We start from the raw sequence: 15,732 nt of genomic DNA, 5'->3' as shown, positions 1-15,732 counted from the left end.
TCCTTCTCTTTTCGTGTAATAGGCACTGTGATAACCAACGGAGATGTGTGGTTCAAATTTTCTTTTGGTATTTCTGCCGCCATGAATGTAATTTTTTGCTTTTCCCAATCTTTCAAGGGTGATGTCTTTTCTACCGCCATAACTTTCATTCCTTCAAAATTTCGTTTATGTATTCTTCCTTTAATGTTTTCATGGAATTCATTAACCATCGTTTTTGTTATCATATTATACACCAATCTTTTGTCATCTTCATTAACTCTATTCATCTTTCTTCTAACTGATTCACTGATTTATTTAATCACTTTCTTGATTTGAATATTCTCAACAACAATCTTCAACTTTCGATCTTCAATATCCCTGTTTCTAGTGCCATGATGTAGTTGCAAGAAATCCTACACCACACCCTTCATATGATTTCATTATTAATCAACTCATTTTTAGGTTTACACTTTTAATTTTATTGATCAATCTTTGAAGGTTCTTACAAGAAAAGATAAAGAAATAAAGAATGATCTCTGCTCTAGACTTTCTCTCTCCTATTTACTTGTTTCTTACTCAACATGGTTTGATGCTCCTCTTTCGTTTTGGGACATGATTAATTTCACAAATCTTAAATTGTGAACCCTAATTTCAGAAACCCTAAATTGAAAATTGAGTTTTGAAGATTGAAATTAAACTCAAAGGAAATTGAAGAAGAAAACCCTAGTTTCTAATCAGTAGTCACACATGATTTCTATTGAGAAGACGATGATTTTTAAGGCAGAGAAGTCGATGATTTTAGGTTTTGTCTCTTTTTCTCTCTGTTGTGTCGATAAAACTGAAGTGAAGAATGAACTGATGAATGACTGAATGAGATCCATTCGACGAATAAACCCTAGGTACAAGAATTTGCACGTGCAGTATGCACGTTTCCGGATATCGGATGTTAACCTAACGGAAATAATGGTTCCACCACCGTTACGTTAAGAGGAGATTATCTGTTAGCTCATCGGTATCGGATATCCTTTTACCGCTATGTCGGATGGCAGCAGTAAAGGATTACAGATTATCGGTATCGGATGTCGGAAAATCGGTATCCATTGACAGACCTACAGATTGCTAAGCGAAATATTGGGTGGTGTTGTTAGACCCCCGCTTTTTCAATAACCAGTTCCAGGCGTGAAATAATCATTCATCATTTTGGCATCATGCCACACTCGATCACGCGTTATTACACTACGTATCTTTACCTCCCTGGGTACCGGTTGTCTAATAATACGCAATCGTTCATCCAAACATAGTTGTGTAAACATTAGCAAAGCTTTCTTTCTTCATCACTAGAGGTATCCAACTAGATTCTATATTTAACTCTCACATAAGCACGTATTAGACTCATTATGTACCTTAGCAAACAACAAACACAGTATCAATTTGTGTATACCATACATAAATACAAGTCAATCAATTTTATACATCGATATGGTAGTTTACAAACATTTCATTCAACATAAATCAAGACACATAACAATTAATCATGGATTTTTCACTAAATATATGTTTTAATTATATTATTTAATTGCATACTGCATACCTAACCAACCTAATATCAACAATTTCATCAAAATCAAATTAATTTGAAACCCTAAAATTAGAATCACTCACCTTAGATGATTTTTTGGATGAAATTCGAAATTGAAGAATGGATTTGTTTCACCTTGGAGTAATGATCAAACCCTTTTAATTTAAGCCAACGAATCGCAATGAATTAATATAAAAATCGAAAGGGAATAAAAGGGATGTGATAGGGTTTTGAGAGGATGAAAAACTAGAGAAGAAGAAGAAGTGGAAAACCCGAGCAAGTTTCTGATGACTTAAACCTATAACACGGCTATTCAGTTGTCGTACTGGTCAAGTCAACGAGTTGACTGATACGGCTACTCAGTTGCCGTTTAGCACTATTCATACGACTACTGAGTAGCCGTATCATGCAGGGAAGGGAAAACAGGACACCATAGTGAGGTTGCCTTCCTTGTGTTATCCCTTCCCTTTATTTGAGGGATAGGGAAGGGATGCACTCTCCCATAGTGCTTGGTCTAACTAGATTATAACATCTAACTAGATTATAACACCTAACCCCATAACCAACTCATAACTACCCAATAACGTTTCTAATTGGAAGTTGGAACTAGTAATTGGAAACAAAAGATTAGTACGAGACTCCGAGTCAATATGGAACTCATAACTCAGTAGACTTGGGAAGAGTTCTATTTTCCTCCTCCTGCTGCAGTCTTTCTTATCTGCAAAAAGAAAAAGAAAAAAATCTTAAATTTGAAAATAATCATTCATGGCGATTCGTTTAGCAGCAAATCCAATCGGACTTAACAGAACCCGCCCATTTTATCAAGTACAGCCCACATCATCTCAAGCAACTCTACAGCGAAACAACTTTCTTCATCTACAATCTAATACCACAAATCACACTCGTGAACTTCGAAGATTAGCTTGTCAGAAAAATCCAAACCCTAATCCAGTCGAATCGGTTAGTTTTCTGCCAAGAACTGCGTAATCTATTGCAACCATTTTTTGTAGTCATAATAATTATGTTTATTTCTATGTAGGAAAATCCAATTGATGAGCCGAAATCAGTGGAGGAGAGTAAAGTCAGCGAAGCGACGAGCTCGCAAGCTGAAAATTCAGGTTCTGTTGAATTTCCAAATAAGGGGATTAATAGACGGATAGCTGCAGTGACTAGTGTTGCAGCACTGGGATTTTTTGTATCAGGAAGACTAGATGTTGGTGGTGCTGGCACCTTAAAGGACCTTTCAAAGGCTGCCATACCTTATGAAACGGTTAGTTAATCATTCTCAGTTGAATAAAACATTTATTGTGAACTCATTTTAGCTTATTGCAGTTTTATTGTTGTTGTGCTGTTGAGTTAAGATTAGGTTAGTTTGCTACTATCGGAATTTTGCAACATATGAGTTAGATGAGAGTTCTTAAGCAGCTGCAAATTTATCGTGATTTCTTGGCGAAGCATCAGTAGGTTTGCATATATGATTGCAAATGAGGGTTATCAATTTGTTGACTTGTTTTCTAGGCTATCACGAACGGGATGCCTACGGTTGTGGAGTTCTATGCTGATTGGTGTGAAGTCTGCAGAGAACTAGCTCCAGATGTGTACAAAGTTGAGCAGCAGTACAAGTAATGTGCTTCTAACTCGTGTAATTTCTAGGAACTAATATCCTTACTGTTTTTATTTTGAAAATCAAATGGTGTTGCCTCTTAAAGCATTTGGTTATAATGCTCTGCAGACAAACCTGTGGATGAGTTACTAATTTTTAGGACGAAGTTGTGGATGGAGTACTGCTTTAGATGTTAACATGGTATCGTTTCTGTACAGGGATCGTGTAAATTTTGTTATGTTGAATGTGGATAACACTAAATGGGAACAGGAGCTAGACGAGTTTGGGGTTGAGGGTATTCCCCATTTTGCATTTTTGGATAGAAATGGAAATGAAGAGGGCAATGTTGTGGGAAAGCTACCAAGACAATATTTGGTTGACAATGTTGATGCTCTTGCTAAAGGGGAAGCTTCAATACCCCATGCTAGGGCTGTAGGACAGTTCTCTAGTGCTGAAGCAAGGAAGGTGCATCGAATTGCTGATCCTAGAAGCCATGGTTAAACGGAATACTAGCCTTAGGCATTCCTGTTGCGGGTGATTACATGTATAAAGGTACTAATACTATGCCTCTCTGTCTCTCTCTCTCTAGGGCTTGTGAATTCAGCAAAGTTGGGGTCTCTACTTAAATGTCTTTTCTGCAGGTTGATGATCGATTCTTTGGGAATTCAGCTGCTGATTGTAGTTTGCTGGCCTTGGAGGATACATGCCATGTGTTTCATCTCGATATTGTGCTTTCTCAATGAGATCTGGTCCCATGTTGTAATTACATATACTCACTTGGGAGATATTCTTTCTGTTGTGACTCCTCTCGAGCATTAATATACATGAGAGAAGTCTTGGTGGTACCTTAGTAATTGTTATTAACATCTGTTGTTTACATACATGCAAAAGTGTACAAGAAACTAAAATTATTTGCTTTGAATTTTATTTTTTTCTTGAACTAAAGACATCAAGTTGTTACTATAGTTTTTTTTTTTGGCTTCGACTTCATTAACGTTCTGATTTACTCTCGTTTTTGCTCAAACTTTCAGTAGCAAAACTTGTTATCACAGTTTTCCTACTGAATATGTTTTACATTACTTTCCGAAGTGCGGAACACAGAAGATTGGGACTGGCCAAACTGACTAGATCTGTTTAGAACTAGGTGCCTCGAAGCTCAAAATCTGACATGAATTCTGAGCATATGCAAATTTCGTGAGGGTGAAGCTACCAAAGCCAACAACATGGGGGCATGGGAGGACACTCCCTGATGGAAGAAAGATTTGAGAGAACATTTCCATTCTGGCTCCCCTTTATTGCAAATTGGGGAACGGATATGAATGACCAAGGATCATATAAGTTGTCAAATTCTGCATATTCCTGATTAAAGTTGTATCCAATTTTAATTGTCATTAGAAAATAAAATGCTGCCAAAGGATGGCCTTTCATTAGTCAGGACATGTAGGTACGATCTAATATTATCATGGATTCACATGCACCCACCTACAACAATAACCTAGGATTTGGTCATCATTTTGCCTTAGATATTGCCTTACACAAACATAAAGGTATCTCTCACTATTTCTCTGTAGGAAAGGATTACAAAAAATTAAAAAAATCGAGTTCATAAATTACTGGAAACAGATGTACAGTAAAGCTTACAAGTTCAATATTTATCGGCAACAGGTCTAGATGGGAAAAGCCTGAGGAGAAACGTTATCAAAGACCACAGGCAAAGCACACCAAGAACTTGGAAACAAACCAACATTGCAACCAAGGCGCCACTTCTCTCCAGTAATTCAGGGGATGCAGCAGCTCCCCTCATTGAGAACATCAACCTCTCAACAAAATGAGCGGCTTTGCTCAATTGATAAAGTCTGTATATCTGCATAAGCTTAAACTCAAGAAATCAATACAATTGCTACTTCGGTTTCGCAAACTGGGAAAATTCCAGAAAAGCTCAAATGTACCTCAAAAATAATAGGAACCAGAGGCCAAGAAGACGACCCCTGCTTGTCTAAATGTGTTTCAAATGCGAACTGAGCAGCACAGCCGACTAGAAATGGAAGCACTGCAACCAAGGCTGGCAAGCCTAGCACTGGCCAAGTTACAAACACGGTTAACAGGGGAGCGAACACCTTTAGTCCCATGGTTAAGAAAGCAGAAGTTAAGTATCCTCTGAGTCCTGTAATAAGACCCCATCGTTTTGGACTAAATTGTAGATATGGCTTCTTGACTTGATCAGTTATGAAAAGAAATGCGCCGAAACCAGTATAAAACATGGCCTCCGATGAAAAAGATATCACGATTTCTGCGGTTGTCATAGAAAGATGAAACAAGTCGAAGTTAAAAACCACGAACTTGCTTACTGCATTTCCCGATCCAAAATCATTATGATACAACTGGTTAAATGACACATGCATATTAATTGCATTGAGAAAACAGAGAACCTAAGTAGGTTGACCATAAACTATAATGCGGATGAAAGCATAATTGATGTTAATGGTGATTATAATCTTGCTAACAATCCTGGAGAACGGGATACTAAATTTGAATTTTGGTGAGCGTTCTGAGATCACTAGATACTAACTAATCTCTGCTACATCAAGCAACACATTGTATATGATTTTGAGTCGATTTCCACGAAGACCGTCAATACCTCCCAAAATAAAATTACATTTTTTTGTTAGAGTTTACAGTATCTTACTCACATTATTTTAGCACTAAGACCAAACAGAAACAGCAAAAACTCTGAAAACTATTCTATCTGTTTTCGAGTATCCAACAGAATAGTCATTCTGAGATATCTGACTGAAATTCTACAATTTTGTGATGGCTAGAGCTTTAGAAGAAAATAAAATAATCCACCCATACATATTTTTTTCTCGAGAATGAATACACTGGTCATTTTAAGGTTTCCTCAGCCAAATTCCAGAATTTTTATTGATGGTTACAGATTAGCACCCAGAAGAAGTGCAGAAGCAAAAGAAAATCCCAAACGAAACATTCATCTTTAAACCTCCTACTTCCAAGTTCAAGTCGAGTTCCAGCATTTTCGTGATAGTTATGCACAGAGAAAAAAAGAGTGACACAATCTTGTTCTAAATCATTGGCACACTAAACAGTAAGCACTAGAAGCCTTAAGAATTACATGAATATTAGGTTTATCAGTAGTGATACAAAGCAATATTTGACAAGTATTAACTATTAAGCTACATTACAGTAAATTAAAAACATTTCCAACCATGAATCATACATAATAAACAAAAAAATAAAAGTTAATAATTTACTGAGGGTTCAGAAGTACCTGCAAGTATCTCATCCTTAAGAAGAGCATCAAAGAAACCGCTTAGAAAAAACTGTGGAAGCACTAAAGAAGAAATCAAGGCAACTGGAGCTAAAACCCATAGAAACGAAGAACCAATATCATCTTTAAAAGGAGATGAAACCAATTTCCCTTCTTCAACAGACTGATGAGTTAACCCATAAAATGAAATTGAACCAGATTTACCACTATATGGTTCTGGTTTATCATCAAATTTACTACTCGTTCCAATTATTGAACCATTCGTCGTCAATTTGTTATCAGAATTCGATGCTTTAGTGACAACTCTCAATAATCTCGATTTGGATAATGAAATTGGGTTATATGTTTTTGTATCTAATCGAATTCGTTGATGGTTGTTAATCGAGTGAGAAAAGAAAGGATTAATGGATAATCTTTTAGGGTTCGAAATGGGACGCAAACTACAAACGGACTGTAACTCCATTGTTGTCGGTTCTCCAACACTTCCGACCACTTGCGGACTTAAACCCTAAACCCCTTTTTTCTGTTAGCACCAGAGGCGCAGATTATGGATGCTGTATTGCCGTGTGTATGTGGGTTAATTAAAACACAAGACGAGCTACATTTTACAAGAAACGGGCCGGTCTGGATGGTTACTCGGGCCTTTCAGATATCTCACCCCGTAGATTGTCCAGCCGTTCTCTAGCGGGAACGCTGGTGACAACAAAGAAAATGGGGTATCCTGGGACTACTCTCCAACTGAACTTCAGTGACATATATGAAATGTTGCTTGCTGTTAAACCGAAAAGGGAATTTTTTGCTTGCTGTTAGTTGCAAACAACTCTTATTAGTCTGTTAGTTAGAGCGCATCTAGATGATTATGTGATCCCAAAAAATTCTAGAACCATAGAAAAAGAATAATTAAATATAGTTACACTCTATATAAGGACAAACATAATGGCATCCATTGTGCTAATTATGCACTCGATTACCACTGGTTATTCAATCACTTTGCAAACTCAGTATACTCATTTATCCTCCGACTCTTTGTTAGATTAAGCTGTCCATCCATGTCTGAATCCCCTCTCCTTGAAGACCCTCCAACATCATCCAGTAGGAGCACTGGCCAAGAAGCTGGTGGTGGTCTTCCATTGCGAAAGATCCCAGGTGATTATGGACTCCCTTTTTTTGGTCCTTTATTCGATCGACTTTGCTTTTTCTACTGTCAAGGTCAAGAAAAATACTTCAAGTCTCGAATTCAGAAATATCAATCCACCGTACTTCGAGCCAATATGCCACCAGGTCCCTTCATTTCATCAAACTCTAAGGTGATTTCCCTTCTTGATTCCAAGAGCTTTCCAATCCTTTTCGATGTCTCTAAGGTAGAGAAGAAAGATGTTTTCACTGGTACGTACATACCTTCCACCAAACTAACCGGTGGTTACAGAGTCCTTGCATATCTCGATCCGTCTGAACCGAATCATTCCAAGCTTAAACAGCTACTGCTCTCCCTTATTCATTCACGTAGGGAGTTTATAATTCCAGAGTTTAGAAAAAGTTTCGGTGAGTTGTTCGATACTCTTGACAGTAATATTGCTGCCAAAGGTAAGGCCAACTTTGATGCTCCAACTGGTGGTCTAAATGAGAAGACATGTTTTAACTTCCTAGCTCGTTCCTTGCTCTCAACAAACCCCGATGAAACAGAGCTCGGTAGTGGCGGTGCAGCATTGAGATCCCTTATATGGCTTTTTTTCACAATCCATCCAATTGTTTCAGTTGGCTTACCTTGTTTTATAGAAGATCCACTTTTCCACATCATTCGTCTGCCTCCATGTATGATAAAGTGCTGTTATCAGAAGCTATACAATTTCTTCTACAAACATGCTAGTGGGTTTCTCGATGAAGGTGAGAAGATGGGTATGAAAAGAGACGAAGTCTGCCATAATATTCTTTTTATTGTGTGCTTTAATGCCTTCAGCGGAATGAAGGTCCATTTCCCAAACATCATAAAATGGGTCAGTCGCTTAGATGCAAAGGTACAGAAGCAGTTAATAGACGAGATAAGATCAGCAGTAAAGTCCAGTGACGGAAACGTGACGATGAAAGCCATTGAAGAGATGCCACTGGTGAAGTCAGTGATTTATGAAGTTATGAGGATAGATCCAGCAGTGCCGTACCAGTATGCTAAAGCCAAAAAAGACTTGGTGATAGAAAGCCATGAATCATCGTTTGAAGTTAAACAAGGGGAGATGTTGTTTGGGTATCAGCCAATCGTGACCAAAGATCCTAAGATCTTCGAGAGAGCTGAAGAATTTGTAGCAGACAGGTTTGTAGGAGCCGAGGGAGAGAAGCTCTTGAAGTATGTGGTGTGGTCTAATGGACCTGAGACTGAAGGTCCAACGGTGGACAACAAACAGTGTGCAGGGAAGGATCTAGTGGTGTTGTTCTCAAGGCTTTTAGTGGTGGAGTTATTTCTCCGGTATGACTCATTTAAGGTTGAACTAGGATCCTCACTACTGTGTCCTCAAGTTACGTTCACTTCTCTTAAGAAAGCTAGTTCTGAGGGTTAGGATAGAAGCAAAATACAGAGAACTTTTTCTTGCCTACTGGGCATGCACAGTCTGCAAGGGGTTCCGTTTTGCTGCGCTAATAAGGAGGAGGACAGATCATTATAGAGCTGTCGTTACCATGTCTTACGGGTTTATGCCATATTTGCTTTGTTTGTAATCGCATTCTTGGTGGGACGGCATTTTTCATATTTTTGTGGCTTATCTTTATGGCTGGCTTTGCTTTATAGTTCTTTCCCTAAATATAAAGGCATGTTTTGCTGTGTTTGTTCTGGAAATAAACAGTTTGACGTTTGGTAAAGGGTAAACGATAATATGTAAAGTATTGTGAAAATGCTAAACTGATGTTTGGTAAATTGTATTATTGAAATGCTATTTGGTATGATTAATAACGAAATAATAAACAAGTTGGGAATATTATTTTTAAGTAAGCACTAATGCAATGATGACATTGTCTTCATTTATTTTTTGAGTAATATCTCTAAATTATTTTGAATTCGTTTAAATTACGTTTTTTTTTTCTTCAGAAAATGGGTCATTTGTCCAAATATTTTTAAAACATGGTTCAAATAGACGAGTAAAAATTATTATGGGTGAAATGGACACCAGAAAAATAGAAAGGATGAAACTGGATTCATCCTGACTTAAACTTAAAAAATGACACTGTCTTCATTTATTTTATGTACAATATCTCTAAATTATTTTGAATTCGTTTGAATTACGTTTTTTTTTCCATCAAAAAGTTTTAAGGATGATGTATTCGGAAGGGAGCCCAAATCTGTATTGGTATTATGCGTAATTAAGGTTGAATTCATAAAGCTGATGCGAGTAAACCACAACTACTTTTCAAGGAAAACTGATGTTAAAAATTTATGGAACAAATAAAATCTTATGATAATGATTTTCAACCAACTTATAAAAATATGTTAAATTATTGAAATTATTATTTTTAGCACCCAAAAGCCCCTTGATGGGACCAGGATATTTTATTATTTTAGAAAAATTATTAATTTAAAGAAGTTATAGCGTAGGTATTTTTTCATAGTTTTAACGAATTGGTTAATTAACCCTAAAATGAAAAATTCTGGGTATAAAAGACGAGTAAAGTTTGATACTATTTAAATAACCATAGATTAAAAGGGTACATTTTTTTATCCATTTTGGATATTCTGCCCAGAAAAATTTAAATAAAATAAATATTTTTATCTAAAATATCCTTAAACCTAATTGTTTATGCGTACAAACTTTGAAATATTGATTCGGAGCCGCCATTCAATCCTTGAACCTAATTCTTTAGATGGTGGCTAGCAGTGATGTGTTTTTACCAAAACTTGTCGTGAAATAATGGTGCCAAATTTTGAGAATTCAGAGATTAAAAGAGATGACTATCAAGCTTGATGGAGATACTAATTGTTAGTATTACATTAGTATCCAGTCGATTCTCGTTTTACAGCATCTTAAAACAACGACGACACTAGTGGACTTTGGGGGGTTTTGATGTGATTCTGAGGTCTTTGCATTTCGATTCTAATTTCGACACTAGTGTATGTGTTTGTCCATATGGGTATTGCGTGGGATTTGTTATGCTCGATTCTGGGAAGGTTTTGCAATTCGCTGGAGAAAATTCTTGGAACAGAAAATGGAAGGTCAAAGTCCGTTGTCGAAGTTCAGAAAATTATTTCAGATTGGGCTTTGGTAAACACTTATTTGGTTTGGTTAGGAGTCTTGGCAGCACATGTAGATACCCAGCGATACGAACTAAATGAAAAACAACCGTTAATACAAGGGTTTAGGCTCCCTCGCTTTAATCCCAATGAAATTAATCCTAGTTTAAACTCAGATGGAACTAGTTTCATCTGAGTATAAATTACAGATGAAATCTGGAGGAAACTAGTCACATATTAGTTTAAACATAAATAAAAATATATTCAACATAATTTAAAATAAGATGAAACTGTTTTCAAACTAGTTTAAACATGGATAAAAATAAGTTCAACTGAACTAAAACATGATGATACTAGTTTAAATATAGATGAAACAAATTCAAAATAGGATGCAACCAAATTCATCTTAGCTATTTTCGAATAATTTTCCTATCTTTTTTAAATCGGGATGCAATGAGTTTCATCCTAGAAGTTTTTTAAATAATTTATTTTTTTCTTAGATTCAGTTAGGACGCATCCAGTTTCATCCAAGCTATTTTCGAATAATTTTTTGTATATTAATTTAAGCCAGGATGCAACCATTTTCATCATAGCTATCTTTTTTCGAAAAAAAAACTTCTGAATTTACTGCCAACAATGGATCTTTTTTTGTAGATCATCCAAAATTCTTTCGAAAATACACGTTTTATTAAAATTGGATATATATTTTGGATGTTATGATTTTTTTGTGATTTGTTTTTAATATTGGAGAGAGAAAGGATAAAAAAAAAAAAGAAAAACATAAAGATGATGGATATAATTGTCTAGAATTTTTGGTGTCCATTTCTAATATTTACTTGTCCATTAAAACCATATTTCAAGGATACTTGGGAAATTGACCCATTCACTATAGTTTTAATAGGTTTTTATGGTGGTTAATATTTTGCCACTTTGGTAAAATTACTTTATTAACCTAGTTCAACTTAAAACATACAATCAAATTATAAGGGTTGTATCCGTAATTCAACTTGCAACAGAAGCAATTAAATACAAACTTTATTTTCATTAGGTTTTAATGAGGAAGTACAAAATTGACCTTATGTTGTGTAACAACGCGTAATTCATTTGATGATTGTTTAAGTAAATTCATAATGATAAGTGGTTACAAATCTTACAATTGTCGACTGTTTATACATAAGATGAGATAGAGATGTTGGTTGTAATATATGTCTTTCAAAATATTGTCCATCCATTGGTCCTTAAAATATTATTATCTAATAATACAATTTTTAGTTTCGATGATGTTTAAATAAAAAAGTAATACTAATAAATAATTATTAATACTTGTAAAAATGAAAAATAGGAGAAGTCAAAAAGATAAAGCCGAAAATGTTAAAGGTAATGCAGAGAATGTTTCAAGGGTTTAATGGTGAAGAAACAGAAGGTTACAGAGAATACTAAAGGAAATAATGAAGTCGATTGCCAATCCTCCTTATAAAAGGGGGGAGTTTCGAGAAAGAAGGGGAACTGACAGTTTTAAGTCATAAACCGAAGGAAAGTGAGTGACGTGGTAGACATTTTATGACTTGGAGGCGGTTGCAGAGAAGACGAAGGGTATATTCCCATTGTATCCTTGGTAAATATAGAAAGAAAGGCGCAAAAATATAATGGTAAACGTGTATAGCCACGTGGAAGCATTTGAGAAGGCGACCTACTGAAGTAGGATAAGAGCGAAGTACCAAGTAATGGCCATGAAGTCTAACACGATAACCAAGATATCTACCACATCCGTCCATAAGTGCGACACGTGAAAGTAACAAAGAAACCGTCGAGTTTGTAAGGGAAGACCAGGCATTTAATCTCATTGATAAGCACCCTGAAGTGACCAGAAGATCAGAACAAGGTGGGCCCCGAAAATGTGAAGACTTGCAACACAACCTACATTTCGTGTCGGGACAGGAAAGATATCGGGAGCTACAAGAAGAATTTCGGGAACAACAAACTAGAGAGTTCGTTCTGCACCTCTCGCCGAGAACAAAACAACTTGTGTGTATGCGTTTAAATCTATGACTTAATTTTATAAACACTTTCATCTATATTATCAGGCTAAGATATGAAGAAGGTGGGGTTCTTTAAGAATAAGAGAGATAAGAAATTAGATTGAGATTGTTCTTTAGAGCCATAGCTTAGCCTGAATTACTGTAACACTCGCGCTTCTCGCGTGGCGCATACTCAAAGATGCGTTATTAGCTTGGCTTACATTGCTTATTAAGATGAACATTAACTAGGTCCAATAATGCACCACGGTGGTGCATTACGTAGGTTACATTGGCCTAGAGTCAATATCGCGCAACTATGGCGCAGTGCGTAGGCAACATTGGCCTAGGGACAATGGTGCGCCGCGCCAGTTGGGTAGCTGACCTAGAGAAAAGTAACGTCAGCATGGCGCAATAATAGGCTAGAACTCGATAACCTACCACCATGGCGCATCACGAGACTTTACTATGTCAACGTCCATGAATAGTGAATCAAGCACTTGGTGAGTGTCAAAGTGCTTCCCTGCAGAAATGTCAATAAGACATACATAAGAAGGGGTAGTTGGTTGAAGGTGCATAACGAAGATGCACTAATAAGCTATATAGATCAGCCGATAAAGCCCAAATGATGATAAGGCATTATTATGGCGCGTGGCTTTGTCGAGAGAGATTCATGATGCTTAGGCATTATCGTTGCGACGTGCAGAATTAATTTTACGCCACCAACATTAAGGAAAGGCCAATGATGCACATTCTTGCGCATTATTTTCAAAGGACCCTTTGGCCTATACGTACTAGGCATTTACTTGGCTTAGCCTAACAACACGAGCTGGCTTTAGTTGCTTGTCCCGATGAGGATGAACTACAATCATTGCTTGATCCCTTGTCTGTAGGGTTCATAGGCAAGCACAATGAGTTTCAACATTGATGGTCCAACACCTTGTCGCTCATATCATCAAATTGTGGGGTGATATATCATCTGGATCGCGATGTGATAATGGAAATAATTGCTTCCGTACTTGGGTACTTCCTATCAAGCCGTTCGAGGTGTGCTTGTTATGTTTTCTAGAAACTCATTACAATGGGTAACTGGAAATATGCATGGGACGATGGCTTGCATCCGACTATACTGGCATTAGAGTTGGGTCCTCGCAGTAATGTGCTAAAAATTGATTGTCAAATTCGATGACCCTTGGCAACCTGTGAACTTCGGGGTTGATTGAGTGTTGTAGTAAGGGGACATACACTGATATCATGTGGCTGAGATATACTTCTAGCAATCCTAAATATCTAGTATGAGACGAACAATATTCTCGGTAACGTTATTATGGTCTCCTTTTGGATTCTTAGGTATGCGGTATGAGGCAATTGTTCAGGAGGTCTTAATTTTTGTTCATAACAAGCTAAAGTAACCTGGTGCGATTTTTGAGCATCATGGTATGCGACATATTCTCAGGAAATCCAAATGAAGAAGTTGTCCACAATAGTTTTGTTTTGAATTTCGTGGACGAAATTCTTTAAATGGGTAAATATTGTAGCACCCACACTTTCATATGCTCAAAGATGCGTCATTGGCTTAAGACGAAGCTTCATCTCAAGCTTACTTGCGTATTAATAGGAACATTGTCTTAGGCCTAATAATGCACCACTATGGTACATACATGGTTACATTGGCCTAGAGTCAATATCGCGCCACTATGGCACATTGCATAAGCTATATTGGCGTAGGTCCAATTTTTTATCACCATTGTGCATCACGCTAGTTGAGTGGCTGGCTTAAAGGAAAGTAGCGCCATCATGGCATAACATCCAAGTTAGCCTACTAACCAGAACTCGATAATGCACCACCATGGCGCATCACGAGACTCGGCCTTGCCTACGGCCATGAATAGTGAATTAAGCACTTGGTGCTCCAACTGGTGGTCCAAATGAAACTGCATGTTTTAACTTCCTAGCTCGTTCCTTTCTCTCAACAAACCCAGTTAACATAAATATCGGTAGTGACGGTGCAGCATTGAAAATTCTTTCATGGTTTTTTCACAACCTATCCAATTGTTTCAGTAGGCTTACCTTGTTTTGTGGAAGATCCACTTTTCCACATCATTCGTCTTCCTCCATGTTTGATAAAGTGTTGTTATCAGAAGCTATACAATTTATTCTATAAAAGTGCAGTTGGGTTTCTCGATGAAGGTGGGAAGCTGGGTTTAAAAATAGACGAAGTCTGCCATAATATTCTTTTTATTGTGTGCTTTAATGCCTTCAGAGGAATGAAGGTCCTTTTCCCAAGCATCATAAAATTGATCAGTCGCTTAGATGCAAAGGTATAAAAGTAGTTAATAGACGAGATAAGATCAGCAGTAAAGTCCAGTGACGGAAACGTGACGATGAAAGCCATGGAAGAGATGCCACTGGTGAAGTCAGTGATTTATGAAGTTATGAGGATAGATCCAGCAGTGCCGTACCAGTATGCTAAAGCCAAAAAAGACTTGGTGATAGAAAGCCATGAATCATCGTTTGAAGTTAAACAAGGGGAGATATTGTTTGGCTATCAGCCAATCGTGACCAAAGATCCTAAGGTCTTCGAGAGAGCTGAAGAATTTGTAGCAGACAAGTTTGTAGGAGCTGAGGGAGAGAAGCTCTTTAAAGTATGTGGTGTGGTCTAATGGACTTGAGACTGAAGGTCCAACTGTGGACAGCAAACTGTGTGCATGGAAGGAAGGATCTTGTGGTGTTGCTCTCAAGGATTTTGGTGGTGGAGTTATTTCTCCGGTACGACTCATTTAAGGTTGAACTATGATCCTCACTATTGTGTCCTCAAGTTATGTTCACTTCTGTTAAGAAAGCCAGTGCTGAGGGTTAGGATAGATATAAATTCCGGAGAATTTTTTCTTGCATACTGGGCATGCACAGTCTGCAAGGGGTTCGGTTTTGCTGCGCTAATAAGGAGAAGGACAGATCATTATAGAGCTATTGTTACCATGTCTTACGGATTTATACATTCTAATAAGGAGGACACGGGTCATTATAGAGCTGTTGCTACCATGTCCTGAGGATTTATGC

General features: G+C 37.2%; 3 protein-coding genes and 1 pseudogene across 3 annotated transcripts; 3 read left to right on the top strand and 1 right to left on the bottom strand.

Moving 5' to 3' along the window:
- Positions 1-2,192: 2,192 nt before the first annotated feature.
- Positions 2,193-4,138, top strand: LOC113294613 (thioredoxin-like protein HCF164, chloroplastic). The gene is made up of 5 exons (XM_026543001.1): positions 2,193-2,518; positions 2,598-2,828; positions 3,077-3,180; positions 3,380-3,713; positions 3,803-4,138. The coding sequence occupies exons 1-4, from the start codon at positions 2,324-2,326 to the stop codon at positions 3,660-3,662; spliced, it is 813 nt and encodes a 270-aa protein (XP_026398786.1). The 5' UTR covers positions 2,193-2,323; the 3' UTR covers positions 3,663-3,713; positions 3,803-4,138.
- A 506-nt stretch (positions 4,139-4,644) lies between these two features.
- Positions 4,645-6,984, bottom strand: LOC113294608. The gene is made up of 3 exons (XM_026542995.1): positions 6,448-6,984; positions 5,111-5,451; positions 4,645-5,025 (listed from the first exon to the last, which is right to left on the bottom strand). Exons 1-3 carry the CDS (start codon positions 6,908-6,910, stop codon positions 4,807-4,809), a joined length of 1,023 nt encoding a protein of 340 aa, XP_026398780.1. The 5' UTR covers positions 6,911-6,984; the 3' UTR covers positions 4,645-4,806.
- A 401-nt stretch (positions 6,985-7,385) lies between these two features.
- LOC113294602 (allene oxide synthase 1, chloroplastic-like) lies at positions 7,386-9,420 on the top strand. The gene has a single exon (XM_026542990.1). It carries the CDS (start codon positions 7,497-7,499, stop codon positions 8,994-8,996), a length of 1,500 nt encoding a protein of 499 aa, XP_026398775.1. The 5' UTR covers positions 7,386-7,496; the 3' UTR covers positions 8,997-9,420.
- Positions 9,421-14,717: 5,297 nt separating this feature from the next.
- LOC113347624 lies at positions 14,718-15,469 on the top strand (annotated as a pseudogene).
- Positions 15,470-15,732: the final 263 nt, after the last annotated feature.

Source organism: Papaver somniferum, chromosome 1 (assembly GCF_003573695.1).
Source record: "Papaver somniferum cultivar HN1 chromosome 1, ASM357369v1, whole genome shotgun sequence".
Taxonomy (NCBI): Eukaryota; Viridiplantae; Streptophyta; class Magnoliopsida; order Ranunculales; family Papaveraceae; genus Papaver; species Papaver somniferum.
Note: the sequence above shows the minus strand (reverse complement) of the source record. Positions and strands in the feature narration are given on the sequence as shown.